General features: G+C 45.4%; 1 protein-coding gene across 2 annotated transcripts in view; it reads right to left on the bottom strand.

Moving 5' to 3' along the window:
- Window positions 1-249: 249 nt before the first annotated feature.
- The window catches only part of CMTM8 (CKLF like MARVEL transmembrane domain containing 8), a 129,584-nt gene continuing 115,170 nt past the window's right edge, over window positions 250-14,663 (bottom strand). Inside the window, exons 2-4 of one of the 2 annotated variants that reach the window (XM_025376271.1) lie at window positions 12,937-13,110; window positions 2,582-2,698; window positions 250-688 (exon numbers count right to left, since the gene is read on the bottom strand). In XM_025376271.1, the coding sequence (XP_025232056.1) occupies window positions 605-688; window positions 2,582-2,698; window positions 12,937-13,110 (375 nt within the window). In that variant the 3' untranslated portion in view covers window positions 250-604. The remainder of the gene's footprint in view (window positions 689-2,581; window positions 2,699-12,936; window positions 13,111-14,663) is intronic. The other variant, XM_025376272.1, reaches the window with a different exon arrangement.

Here is a 14,663-nt window from a genome sequence, read left to right as displayed (position 1 = left end):
CCAGGTCTGAATAGGTGCTTTCTGGGGCAACCTGTTAGCATATGAAAATCATGAACACTGATCGATGATCCCCAGAACTGGGGAGATGAATGTCCTGCCTCTTTGCCCTGGGACTATGGATAAGTGTCTCCTGACAATATCATACCATGCAGCCCTGTGAAGAGGGCGACTTCCCAGCCTCCTGCCAGCCTTGACAGCCTAGCCTCCGGCTTCAACAGTAGGTCTCCTTTCTCCAATCAAACACATTAGTTGGGATTCTGCAACATTTAATCAAAAAAGAATCTGGCATCTTAAAAGTTAGGTTTACAAACTTGATACATTCTCGATATTAGCAATTTATCTATTTAAACATTGTCTAAGAAAATACCATCTATGAAGACATTAATACATTAATAAGATACTTAAGAGTTCATTATAAGCTACAACACTGTGCAAATAAGTATCCAGTTTAATTGTAACAAACCACAATTTGTGAGCAAATTTAAGAATATAAAAAACATTAATTAGTTAAATACAATTCTCTGGGAATATACATTATACCTACAGCTGTTTTTACAGTGACAAGTCTTCCTTTTTTTTCCCTTTTAATTATCAAAATGGTAAATCACTGTATGGTCCTGGATCTCCATGCTATAAAACTGAAATATGTATTTCCAGCGTAGCAGATGGTGACCAGGAAGGCAAAGAACTGGAGAAAACAAAGCATAATAGAAGTGGGGTTTAGGGCACATCCTAATTAGCAAAAGTTATCATTTCACCTCCATTGAATCATGCACTCACTACCTTCTCTTGATACCAGGCTTTGTCATCTAAAACTACTTTATTGGTTCAATTACTATCCTTCTCAAATGATTTCTGGCTATGCTGCTTTTATTTTAGAGAACATCTGAAAGCCTGTAGTTTTGCTCAGATAACCTCAGGGAGTTCACTTAGGAGTGAATGCACCGGCAGTGCATCTGAGAAAAGTGTATCATTTCTAATTTAGCACAGACAACCTAGGTCCAGGGTACAATCTGGGATTGCTACCGTGTCAGTTCACATAAATGAGTGGAGTGGGCCAGAGTCAGCAATGAGCCCACATGGTGTGTGTGGTGTGAACAGGGAGGAGGAAATGCAGGCCCTTCTGAATTAATGGGGCAGCGTCCACCCAGTTCTAGTCCACTCTTGCTATGTGTTAACTTGAGCCCAGTCTTGACGAAGCTTGTGATTTTTAATGTCACCGGCATCCATGTGCTCTACTTTTATTTTATTTTGTTTTTTTGAAAGGGAGTTTTGCTCTTGTTGCCCAGGCTGGAGTGCAATGGCGTGATCTCGGCTCACTGCAACCTCTGCCTCCTGGGTTCAAGTGATTCTCCTGCCTCAGCTTCCCAAGTAGCTGGGATTACAGGTGCCCACCACCACCCCCGGCTCATTTTTTTGTATTTTTAGTAGAGATGGGGTTTCACCATGTTGGCCAGGCTGGCCTCGAACTCCTGACCTCAGGTGATCCACCCGCCTAGGCCTCCCAAAGTGCTGGGATTACAGGCATGTGCCACTGTGCCCGACCAATCTACTTTTAAATAGAGATCTTCAAATAGAAATAAAAGTAAAGAATATGATGAACCCCCATGTACCATCAATCAGCTTTGACATAATCATTCTGGCATTTCTGTCTAACTGCCTCCCCTCCTCCGATAGGCTTCTTTTGGAGATGGGCTATTTTAAGGCCAATCTCAGAGAGATTCTTAATACCAGTATTTTCTTTTTAATTAGAAAAATAATACACACTTATGGTTTAAAAATGCAAGCAGAAGTATATAAATTAAAAAGTAAGGTCAGGTGCGGTGGCTCACTCCTGTAATTCCAGCACTTTGGGAGGCCAAGGCTGGAAGATCACTTGAGCCCAGATCCAGACCAGCCTGTGCAACACAGCGAGACTTAGTCTCTATAGAAAGTTAAAACATTAGTTGGGCATGGTGGTGCAGATTCTAGTCCCAGCTATTCAGGAGGCTGAGGCAGGAGGATGGCTCAAGCCAAGGAGTTCCAGGTTGCAGTGACCTATAATTATGCCACTGCACTCCAGCTGGGTGATGGAGCAAGACCCCTTCTCTAAACAAAAAAAAAGAAAAAAAAAGAAAAGTAGAAGTTCCTCGTCCCACTCCCCTCATTTCCCAATCCCATTCTCTAGAAGGAACCTCTACTGGTATATATTTTTCTAGGCATTCTCAATGCATAAACAAACGTTTTCACTTAAAAAAAAAAACTAAATGGAATCATATTCTGTTCATTTTCTGCAACCTTCCCCCACTTAATAAATTATAGGCAGTAGAATTATTCTTAGCATGCTTTAAACAGTTTTTTTCCCTTGAATCCTTATCTTGTTCCAGTCATTCAGCATTCACTCAAGCATCTCCCAGCCTTTTCCCACTTCAGGCCAGGAGGGCCCCTGCCAGTTTTAGATATTTTCAAACCAATAAGCCAATTGCTAATTTGTCACTACTGCAAGCGCTGCTTTTTCCTGCAGATGACTCTGTCCTCCCCAGCCCCAAGCAAGCCTTGGAGAGGGAAGAGGAGGATCATGTGGGGAGGGAGGGCTACTCACCGACGAGGCCGCCCAGCTGTTGAAGTTGTGACTGTCCCTCTCAGGGGAGACGGAAGATGCATCTACAACAGCGGCAGAGAGGTACAAGACGAAGGCACTGCCGTTAAAGCACAGGCCCTGGGGGGACACAGGGGCAGAGTGTTTAGGGAGAGGGGAGGGTCTGCACATCTCTGGACTTCAGAAGTGACCAGGGCTGTACCTCTGGTGAGGGAAGGGGCCCAAGTGGGACACCTGTGGGAGGGTGGGAGACAAGGCGGTGGTGGGAAGGCAGCTCTCAGGGCCTTGGGGAGGCAGCAAGTGCGAGAGGAGAGGGTTTTACGGCAGCTCATACCAGATGCCACCCCCTGCCCCCACAAGACACTGAGACTGCATGCCGCCCCTTCAGTCATTTTGCTTCTTCGGTTTGCTCCTGAGCCTCATCTCATCCAGATGTCAGCCGAGCTGACACTGTCTGAGGATGGCAGGCAGCAGTGGCGCCCACTCAGTGGGCTCAGCCTCAGCCCCTGGCCCTCAGCAGCAGTTGTGGTCCTTGCATGTGTCCCTGACATAGAGGTGCAATAGAGTGCCCCCCAAAACAGACCCAGCTGACTCCCTAACCCCCTGTTCCAAACAGGGAGGGATATTTAAGTGAGCTTCTCTGTCCTAGCTGTAAGTTCTTAAAAAGGCGGTTATAGACACTATTACAGCCCTTTGGGAACTAACGTCACCCTTGGCTTCACCTTATTTTTTCCTATTTTTAGAGAAGATATGTAAGTCCCGGTAGGTATTTGGTTTTCAGTTATGTCTAAACTCTAAGAAACCATGCTCTGAACCATGCAAAGCTGGGTCCTGCCTGAACAGGGGAGGGGCGGTGGTGAGGTGAAACCAGAGCAGAAACCAACTGGGGAGGAAGGGGGATGCCTCTCAAGGAGCGGGCCCTCTGCGGTCTAACATCTTTCCCTCGGTAACTTGGAGACAGAGGAAGGGGTAGGGGAAAGGGAGGAAGCAATCTTTTTCTTCTCAGAGAAAAAAAAGGTACATAGAATTTTCCCACTGCAGGCCCTAGCATTATGACAGAGGTTGGATGTCCTTGTCACCACCTCCACCTGTGCTCACATTGTCCCCGGGTCAGGGCACTTCACCTTTAAGATAAGGGCTTCATCACAGTCAGACCCAGGGTCAGGCTGCCGAAACTGTCCCCTAAGAAGCCCTGGTCTCACTGAATGACTCATTAGGATTGTTGGTTGTTTTTTTGTTTACTTTTTGGTCTAGAAACACATCTGTGCATTCACACAGAAGCTCTTACTGGTATTTTTTCCACCTTATCACCTCTTAGAATATAGAGTTACGCACATTTAGTACTTGCCAAGTCATTTAGTCTTGTCTCGTCACTAATACTTCATAATTTAACTTTTTCCCTAGTGATGGGCATTTCAATGTTGCTAATTTTTCCAGGATTACAAATGCTACTGCGGTGAACATCTTTGAGGATGTGTTTCAGGGCTGTCATGCATGTCTAGTTCTTTATACAAGGAAAGAATGAGAATGAATGAAAGAGAATTCAGGGAAAGCTCAGCCTGGCCAGAACTGCCCTGATGTCCTGGGCCTTGTGCATGAACCCATGTGGATGAGAGGGGCAGAGGGGAGATGGGGGAAAGAAAGACTCTCTGAGTCTAGGACCTGTGAACATGCAATGACCCCATCTCTCAGTAAGGATGGCCCATTTTTCTGAACTCTAGAGAAAAAACAAACTGCTATTTCCCTTGGAAAGAAATGGGGAAGGGGAAGAAGGTTGGTAGAGACGTGAGTAGAAGGCAGGGGCATTCTCCCGCTGTGCACCCCCCACGCTGGGGGCTCTGCCAGGTTATTAGAAGCCTCTCTCAGGCACTATCTCACAGTACCTAACTTTGTGACTTCCCTAGTCTTGTTTAACACTCCCAAAAGTAAACATGTCCAGGGGAATGCCTGGGTTGGAGGAAATGTAGTGAAAATAAGTGGAGAGATGAAAGAAAAGAGAAGAGCAAAGAAACCAGGATCATCATAAAGGTTAAAAAAAGAAATCTGGGCTACAGAAGTGAAGGAGGGATACGTGAAGCTTCAGAGGGCTCTAGAATGTCACTGAGCTTCATAGAAACATGAGGTCTTGTTGCTATAGAGAAATAGGCCCTGGATCAGAGACTCTTCAAGTTGAAAAACCTTATGGCTCCTCCAACTGAAATGCCAGTTCCCTGGGCCATGGTGAAAGACAGCTACAAGGACAATATAGTAACTTAAAATTTCCACCGGGTGCAGTGGCTCACACCTGTAATCCCAGCACTTTGGGAGGCCGAGGCGAGTGGATCACCTGAGAGGTCAGGAGTTTGAGACCAGCCTGGCCAACAGGGTGATGCCCCATCTGTACTAAATATACAAAAATTAGCTGAGCGTAGTGACAGGCACCTGTAATCCCACCTACTCGGGAGACTGAGTCTTGAGAATCACTTGAACCTGGGAGGGGACGTTGCAGTGAGCCCAGATCATGCCACTGCATTCCAGCCTAGGTGACAGAGTGAGACTCCGTCTCAAAAACAAAAACAAACAAACAAACAAAAAACCCAAAAGGTTTCCAACTTCTTTTTTTGGAGGAAGGGAGGAGAGAGAAGTCTATTGTTTTCTGAAAGCCAATCCCTCCTTGGTATAAAAATGTTCTCTCTCTTTTTTTTTAATTTCTCAAATACTGGCTTATTTTTACCCAGCTACGCATAGTACTTGTGGACATATTAAGATAAATCTCAGGTCTCAAGATAAAGGAAAGAAGCCCTGAGATAATATACAGTTAGTAAGTTTGGCTGTGGTGACATGGCCCAAGATGGTGGCTTAGGAAAAAGAGTTCACTCCTATCTAAGGCGTAGGCAACCAGAGGTGCTCCGGCAGCCTCAGGGTGACAGGGACACAGGCTCCATCCGCAATACTTGGTCATCTCTAGGGTCTCACCATTCTCCACATGGCCTGGGAGGTGTCCCACTACCACAGCAGAATCCCAGCGGCTAGGAAGCGGGGGTGGGGGAGGAGAAAAGCAGCAGCCTCACTTTAGGGCCATGAAGCTTCACACATCACTGCTGCTAACATCCTCTCAGCTGGAACTCAGTCCCAGGGCCCACCCAGTGGCAGAGTGGCCAAGGCTCAATGGAAACTTCTATTACTACAGAAGAAAACGGATACTGGGGGATAATGAGCAGCTCCTGTCCCTGTTGTTACATCTAATCAGACAGCTAAGAAGGCAAGAGTTTCAGGCATCTGATATTGGGTCCTCAAGAGTTTAAAGACATAGCTACCTAGGTTCACCATCTGGCATACCCAAACTGCCGAAAATTTAAGTGAACAGTTGGGAAGGATGGCTCCCCTGGAGCTTCACCTGCCTTTCTTTTCAGCATTTATTTAAATATCCCTTTTATTAGTATAATCAGCATTGTACACATCTTTTCCATCAGAGTCCATTTCTTTTCTCTCTTTTTTTTTTTTTGAGACAGAATCTCACTCTGTCACCTAGGCTGACTGCAGTAGCGTGATCTTGGCTCACTGCAACCTCTGCCTCTTGGGTTCAAGTGATTCTCGTGCCTTGGCCTCCCGGGTAGCTGGGACTACAGGCGCGTGCCACCACACCCAGCTAATTTTTTGTATTTTTAGTAGAGATGGGGTTTCACTGGGTTAACCAAGATGGTCTCAATCTCCTGACCTCATGATCTGCCTGCTTCGGCCTCCCAAAGTGCTTGGATTACAGGCGTGAGCCACCGCGCCCAGCCTAATTTTTATTTTTAGTAGAGACAGGTCTTGCTATGTTGCCCAGGCTGGTCTTGAACTCCTGGGCGTAAGTGATCCTCCTGCTTTGGCATCTCAAAGTGCTGGGATTACAAGGCGTGGGCCACTGCACCTGGCCCAGAGTTCACTTCTTAAGGGTGGTAGGGATGTCCTCTTCACCTGCGGCTTGCTTTTCTGGCCCTCTAGTCCCTATTACCACACATTAGTGGAAGAGACACTCATGCTTGACAGAAAATTGGGTCTGGGCAAAGGCTGAGAAAAAGGTATAGGCTGATGCTGGATAAGAATCCCCTTTTCCCTCCCCACCTTGTCTACAACCAGCTAGTAAAGGAACTCAGTGCTACTAAAAGTGCAGGAGTGGTATCAGCACTATCCGGAAATCTGTCAGAAAAGCATGTTCTCAGGCCCTACCCCAGACACACTGAATCAGGTCTGTTGGGAATCTCCATGTAGGTTTCATCTAAAAAGCTCTATTTTGAATCCACAACCAAAAAAGAAAGAAGGAAGATATAATAAGCAACTAGAAGAAGGGCTGCTGGATCCAGGAGATGGGCCAGTAGCGCTCATAGCTATGTGGCTTTGGGCAAATAACCTCTTTAGCTGTTTCATCGGTGGCAGAGCTGCTGGCTGTCCCCGGCTATGTTTCTCTCTTTTTATATGGTAACGGAGTTTCCAGCTGAGCACATGGCCACCTAAAAATTCCACCTTCCAGCCTCCTTTGGAAGGAGATGTGGTCAGGTGACCCCGTTTAGGCTAACAGAATGTGAGCAGATGTAACATATGCAACGTCAACACTATGCCTTAAAGGGAAGAAGTGTGCCCTCCATTGCCCACTTTTTACCTTCCCTCCCCCTGACTAGGATGTAGATGTGGTGGCAGGTGCTGAAGCTGCCACCTTGGATCACAGGCCAACTGTTAAAGATGGCAGAGATGCAAGAAAGGAGGAACCTGGGGCACGGGTAATCTTATAGAACGGGTGACTTACCTCGGGACTATCACAGGAGAGAGAAATAAGTTTTAAACCAATGCTATTTTGGACCTCTCTTATAGGGATTAAACCTTCCATCAAACTGATTGTACTCCATTTACAAAATGGGAAAAACTATACAAATCTCACCCATCTCAAAGGAGACCATATTGCTGAAGAGTTGTGTAAACTATAAAGTATACACAGTAGCTTACTTTTCTTATTCCTGTTTAAGGATTGTATCAGCTAGAGGCCAGAGGCAGTCATTTAGAACCTGACTGTGCCCGTCAGGCTAAGGCATTTGGACTGACTGGTTAAGAGGAGACAGGAAGACTCAGTGGATCCTGATTATAACGTGATCCCACCAGGTGACAGCAGGGACTGAGGCCTGTAGGTTCAGGCAGGCTGGCTGGAGACAGTGCCAACAGGAAGGTCTCATTTTCTGACTCTCGGCCCCTGCTAATAAGTCATGTGCTCAGTTCTGGCACCATCCTTAGTAGAAGGGTCTCTTGGAAGATTTGTAATAACAAATGGTGCTCTTTAGAGCTGCTGTGCTGAAAAGACTGCCAAGACCCAACATCTGGGCTGGCACTTCCTGCTCAGGACGGTACAGTGGAAATGGCTACTTCCAGGGGCAAGAGAAACTGGAACATCTGTGTATACTGGGAGCCAAACAGACGCCAAGGTTCACAACTGTGGTTGGTATGAGAAGACCTGCATTCCATTCCTGGCCCTCAAGCATCCTCTCAGTTTCAGGCCCTCAAGTCCCAGTTTCTCCATATGCAAAATGGACAGAATGCATTCCATCTTTGCAGAGTTACTATGAGGATTAAATAAAATGATATAAAATATAAAGGACCCAGTGTGACATCTGGCACACAGCATGTACTTAAGAAATAGTAACTGCTGGCCAGGTGCAGTGGCTCACGCCTGTAATCTCAACACTTTGGGAGGCCAAGGTGGGCAGATTACCTGAGGTCAGGAGTTCAAGACCAGCCTGGCTAACATGGTGAAAACCCGTCTCTACTAAAAAAAAATAAAAATTAGCTGGGCGTGGTGGTGGGCACCTGTAATCCCAGATACTCAGGAGGCTGAAGCAGGAGAATTGTTTGCATCTGGGAGGCGGAGGGTGCAGGGAGCCGAGAATGCACCACTGTACTCCAGCCTGGGCGATAAAGCAAGACTCCATCTCCAAAAAAAGAAAAAGAAATAGTAGCTGCTTTTACTGGTAAAGGGAGACAAACGCCCTGTTCTCTGGAGCTCACAAGGCTTGCAGTGAGGTCAGCTGGATGAGCTACAGAGAATGAATCCTCAGGCAACACATGTGTGTAGACCCTAGTGCTTGGTGCTATGAGGAAGGCAAATGTTATTGCTTTGACCTTTTAGCTTAAATCAGATTTGTTGGAAAACCTATTGAAGCCTCTCTGAATAAATGGTATCATAACCGTTGTGGCCCAGGAGCTTAGAGGTGCCAGTAGGAACCAGCTGTGGTTCCTGCTGCACATTAAAAATGGATATAAGTTACTTTCTATCTTCCTAGACATATTAAGGGAATGAGCTATTGTTAAGATAAGATTCCAATGCAAAGTTCATGCCTTATCAATGGAGGCGCTACATGCGAGATTATAAAACTCTGGTTTCTGCAGTGGTCTCCCAGACAAGTTCCCAGGGGACTAAAACCAAGTCTACCAATCCCTTCTCTGCAATCGTAGATTCCCTAAATCCTCTGAAAAGCAAGAGTAAATTCAAAAGTCATTTGGCAGTAAAAGCTGACCTGAGCTGACATGGGAGCAATGTGGTCCTCATTATCCCTCTTAGCAGGAAAATCCACGTGTTCTTGCAGAAACATGAATTTGTCTCATTACAGTGCAGTCCCAGACTCAGGGGTACATGTCACATATTGACATAAATGCACAAAATTACCTTATTACCTTTCTAAAATTTGGAAGAAAAAAAAACCTCTTAGGCCGGGCACTATGGCTCACACCTGTAATCCCAGCACTTTGAGACCGAGGCAGGTGGAGCACCTGAGTTTGGGAGTTTGAGACCAGCCTGACCAACATGGAGAAACCCCATCTCTACTAAAAACACAAAATTAGCCAGGCGTGGTGGCACATGCCTGTAATCCCAGCTACTCGGGAGGCTGAGGCAGGAGAATTGCTTGAACCCGGGAGGTGGAGGTTGCAGTGAACCGAGATTGCACCACTGCACTCCAGCGTGGGCAACAAGAGTGAAACTCCATCTCAAAAAAAAACAAAACAAACTCTTAATTCACATCTGACCCAAAGGTTTTGACCCAGGGATTATGGATCTATATTTTTAAACCAGTGTTTCCCATACTTTAGATGCCTAAGAATGATCTGGAAATCTTGTCATAATAGAGATTCTAAAGCCCTCTATAGAATTTCTGATTCAGTCAGTACAAATCAGAATTAGAGTAGGGCCTAACATTCTGTATTCTTAATAATCTCCCAGTGATGCTGCTGGTCCAGGGACCACACTTTGAGTAGCAAGAGTTTAGGCAGTCCAATTCGGCACCAGGAGCCTGTCAGCTGCCTCAGCACGAAGTCCCAGCCTGACACTTGCTACGCTCCTGATTTGTGCTGGGACACGACAGTTGGGCTGGGATCTGAATCCCCCACAGGCTGTTCTGTAAGAGATTCTGCTGGGTAGTAGAAAATATGGAAGTTTAGTCAGAGTCCTTAGTTGTTAACAGACGGAAACTTTTTCCAGTCTCCACTCTGGATATTTGGTTAACACCATGTACCCAACTCACAAATGCTTTAAGAAGTTACAAAGGTGTATTTATTTGTAACAGTAAACATAAACCCCAACCAGAAGTCAGACATGTTTGACCTGTAGCTTCTGCCAGCAGCAAATGAATTTTAAGACTATGGCTGTAAGCGTTTTAAAATTGGGAGAGTTCACACCAAAGCCCAGATTTCTAGATCGCCTTAGAAAACAAACAGAACAGTTAGCAATCCTGGGAGCACATTTCCAGCTTATTTATTTGTGAAGTGAGAATATTCTCAAGTTGTTTAAGATGCTAAGAAAGTGTGTCTGGGTGGCAAGGTTCAATACCATGCCGAGTTTACTCACTTGTCCGACCTGACTGGTGCCTCACACATCTGAGTGTGCAACCCCTGACCTGGAGGCTGACAGCCTTGCTTAAGGGGGATAAATGATTAAACCCTTGTAAAGGGACTAGGAGTCCTGGTTTCCTGGTGTCTGGTTGCAGTTGTTACCTACCGCTCAGGCAGAGGAGGCCTGGAGCAGGATGAGATCAGAAAAAAAATGCAGATGGAAGTCAAGAGATGTGGACCCCTGCTGTGTATAAATCTGTGCAAAGTCACAAGACTCCAAACCTCAGTTTCCTTATCTATAAAATGGGGACATACCTTATGATAATAAATTCTGATAATGCAAATCAAAGCATTTTAAAACTAGGGGTGCCGGAAGAAGGCATGTTAATATTCTTTTTAAAATCCCATTAAAGGCAATATTTTTAAATTTTTAATGTAATAAATCAGTGAAGGAGTTTTAGGCTTGGAGAAGAGAAAGACTATATATGATCTAGACAAGGGGTCCGTAAACTATGGCTTGTGGGTCAAATCTGGCCCACCACTAGTTTTGTTTTGTTTTTTTGAGACAGAGTCTCATTCTGTCACCCAAACTGGAGTAGTGGTGTGATCTCAGCTCATTACAACCTCCGCCTCCTGGGTTCAAGAGATTCTCCTGCCTCACCCTCCCGAGTAGCTGGGATTACAGGTATGCGTCACCACACCAGGATAATTTTTGTATTTATGGTAGAGACAGGATTTTGCCACGTTGGCCAGGCTGGTCTCAAACCCCTAACCTTAGGTGTCTACCCAAAATGCTAAGATTACAGGTGTGAGCTACCGTGCCCAGCCACCATCAGTTTTTATAAATAAAGTTTTACCTGAACACAGCCATGCTCATTCATTTACAAATTGCCTATGGCTTCTCTCAATGCTGCAGGCAGAGTTGAGTGGCTGGGCCATGGGAGTATAGCCCAAGACGACTACAATACTTACTATCTGGTCCTTTACAAAGACAGCATGCCAACTGCTGATCTAGATAACATACTAGAAATTGAGACTCAGGCAAAAGGGGAAACAAGGGTACTGTCCATTCCTCCATCCCAACAATTTGCTCCCCTACTACACTGTCCAAGTTCCTCTTCTTTCAAGTTCACAGGCACTTTCTTCAAGACCCACCCTAGAACACAACTTTCTCCAAAATGGCATTCCTTAAATTCCAACCAACTTTGATTATTCCCTCATCCTGTGCTTCTGTAGTTACTATTACTTCAAAGTGCTAACTGTTTTTGAATCCAGCATCTAAACGAGTCTTTCCCTCCGGATGCCCACCTGAGGCAGCAAAACACCAGTTCTGACAAGGCTGCTTCCCCCACCCTAGACAGTGATTAAGCACCTTGTTTGGAATTACTTTTCAAACTTGCAATGCTTTCTTGAAAACCTTAATAAAGAGTCCTTACTTTTGGATTTGGGGAAATGGTCAAGAGTCAGTCAAACTGCTTTGTGAAATAAAATAAGACTTGTTTTCCTGGGGGACTTAGCAACACAGAAAGAACAAAGCCAGGTGCATTCTGAACAATGATAGTGTTGTCTGAAAGTCTGCCAACTTAACTTAGTTTATAACTACAAATAGACTATATTTCAAATTTGGTTCATAAGTCAGTTATTTGGAATTAAATATTTTTTCTCACATATTGGTTGAAAACAGACAAAAAATAGTATCACTGGAGAGCTCTGTTTTATACATAAACACATGTGGTACCACTGGAATTTCTTTTGTAAATCATTTAGCTACTTTGAATTTCCCAACCAGATTGTCAATGCTCTTAAGGCAAGGGGAACCCACCTTCCATCTCTGTGAATCCACTTAGGATGTGTGTGTTCGATCTCCAGGATGAAGCTAAATGTCCCTTCCTCTCTGAAGAGTTCCCAGTCATCCTAAGCTGAGGTGGCAGCCTCCATCACACTTTCTACACAGCCCCACTGCAGTGTGTGCCACAGGGTTTCGTATCTTCTGGATGAGAATCCAGTCATTCCTGACAATTCTCTTTGTCAAATATAGAAGAACACCTATGTGTTCTAATTTCAATTTTCATTTGCATGCTAACTCCATACACAATGTGCTCCAGCATCAAAGAGCTGTGATGTACAAAGGGTTAAGGCCACAGCCCCAGGAGAGGTTTGTAGGAAGCATGACCTGCAGAGGTTGGCACCCTGACATATTTATTTCCAGGTGACATTGTTCACAGGGAAATAATAAAATGAGAGTCTACATGAGAGAACCTGGCTTTTCTTGATTCAGTCTTCTGAGAATTGGTTTGCAATTCTGCCTGAAAGGAATTTCTGGACCTTCTGATGTGCCCAGTTTCACACCCAGCTGTAAGCCACTTGAGAGGCACTTAGAGGATGTTGAGATTGTCTGCTGTGTTGGGTTCTCCATGGTATGGCCCACCTTTTTTGGGCAGAGAGACAGTCTTGGATTGACTAGTGGAGGACTAATGCCATCCTACCGAGCAGGCACTGGACAAGACCACCACCCATGGCTTCCTTACCACTGTTGTCCAGGGCACCTGGGGAATCCTGGTGTAGGTCATTGTTATGTAGACAATGAGGAAGAAGACGGTGAGGACCCAGTAAAATACAGCTACAAACATGACCCAGCCAAATGCGGGGACCCGGAAGTACTCAGTTCCAGCGATAAGCGTCCATACCAGCAGCCCCAGAACCTGTAAAGTGGTAGAAGCAGTGGAGAGAGGAAGGGAAAGTAGAAGATAAAGAAAAAGAAGGAAGTAGGGACAAAGAAAAAAAAAATTATACAGAATGTCAATTACAACTTATTTATTTATTGATGTATTTGAGATGGAGTCTTGCTTCCGTCACCCAGGCTGGAGTGCAGTGGTACGATCTCGGCTCACTGCAACCTCTACCTCCCGGGTTCAAGGGGTTCTCCTTCCTTAGCCTCCCGAGTAGCTGGGATTACAGGCGTGCAGAACCATGCCCAGCTAAGTCAATTACAACTTTCATGCATATACCCCCACCTTCCCCTGCCGTGACTTAAAAATATTACAGGGTTTGCAAACTCATGTGCCTACAAATGCCAGGAAGGTAACCATGGCAGTCTAGGCAGGGATCAATAATGTCTTGTTTTAGGGGGTTCTCTTAAAATTCAGCCCTAGCTGATAGTCGTGGGCTGGTTTTGCCAGGTCTCCTCCACCCCAGGAGAACACAGAAACTCAAGCTTGTACATAATAATCTCGATGTTAAATATGAGCACTAATCAGGGGTTTTAAAACACCACTTGGTGAAAAACAACATCCAAGGCTGGAATTTGCTCCCAGGCTGATACGTGCCAAGGAAACAAGACTGCAGGTGCACTTGGAGGTGGTCCCTGGAGCTGATCTGCTTTCAAGGGACGAACCTCTGGGCATTCCCTGCTGTTCTCACAGATGGCCAGTAACGTGTGGTCTGAGACAGCTTTCAGAAGAGAGAATGAGCAACAGCCCAGTCCAGATGTAGACACTCAGTATTTTACCACACGTTGTGCATTTACCCCAGCAATAGTCATCCAGCTGCTGATGAGGAAGACCATACCCAAACAAATTAACACCACTCACTGACTAAAGGAAGGCTTCATCAAGGAAAAGGAAACTGACCTAAACTGTAGGTGTCTTAAGTCCTGGACAAAGGAAGGCTAGAGCAAGGTATGCACTCACATTCTAGCACCTTCCAAGTGGACTTTATTCCTAAGTCCCAAAAAGTTGAGATGTGAACCACATGCCCAGGACACAGTAACAAGAGTCCAGGGTGGGTTCTAGCCCTGCAAGTCCTGGCTTGCTGTGTGTGACTCAGGACAAAGAATTTCATTTCTGGTTTAGCTTTCTTTGTGGTATATGAAACAAAATACTAAAGTAACTCTAATCACCAGGCTTGGAAGACAGATTTCCTTTATTTGTTTAACACAGGAGCACCTACAATATCTGGGCTTCCTGCTGTCAGGCTCCAAGGACAGTGGTATACAAATTGTACAGATCCTGCTTGTAGAGAACTAAAGTCTAGTGGAGGGAAATACCTGACAGATTACAACTGTGGCAAATGTTATGAAGAAGGTAAAGGGTATGACAAGGGTCTGTGATGGGGGAAATGACCTTGCTGGCAGGCACAGGAAGCATCGGAGAAGTCCAGGCTGAAGAATAACCTGAAGGCTGAAAGCACTGGCGAGACAGAAGCGGGAAGGCAACGTTATAGGCAGAGGGCACAGTGTTGGCAAAGGTCTGAAGGT

The sequence above is a fragment of the Theropithecus gelada genome, chromosome 2, assembly GCF_003255815.1.
Source record: "Theropithecus gelada isolate Dixy chromosome 2, Tgel_1.0, whole genome shotgun sequence".
NCBI lineage: Eukaryota > Metazoa > Chordata > Mammalia > Primates > Cercopithecidae > Theropithecus > Theropithecus gelada.
Note: the sequence above shows the minus strand (reverse complement) of the source record. Positions and strands in the feature narration are given on the sequence as shown.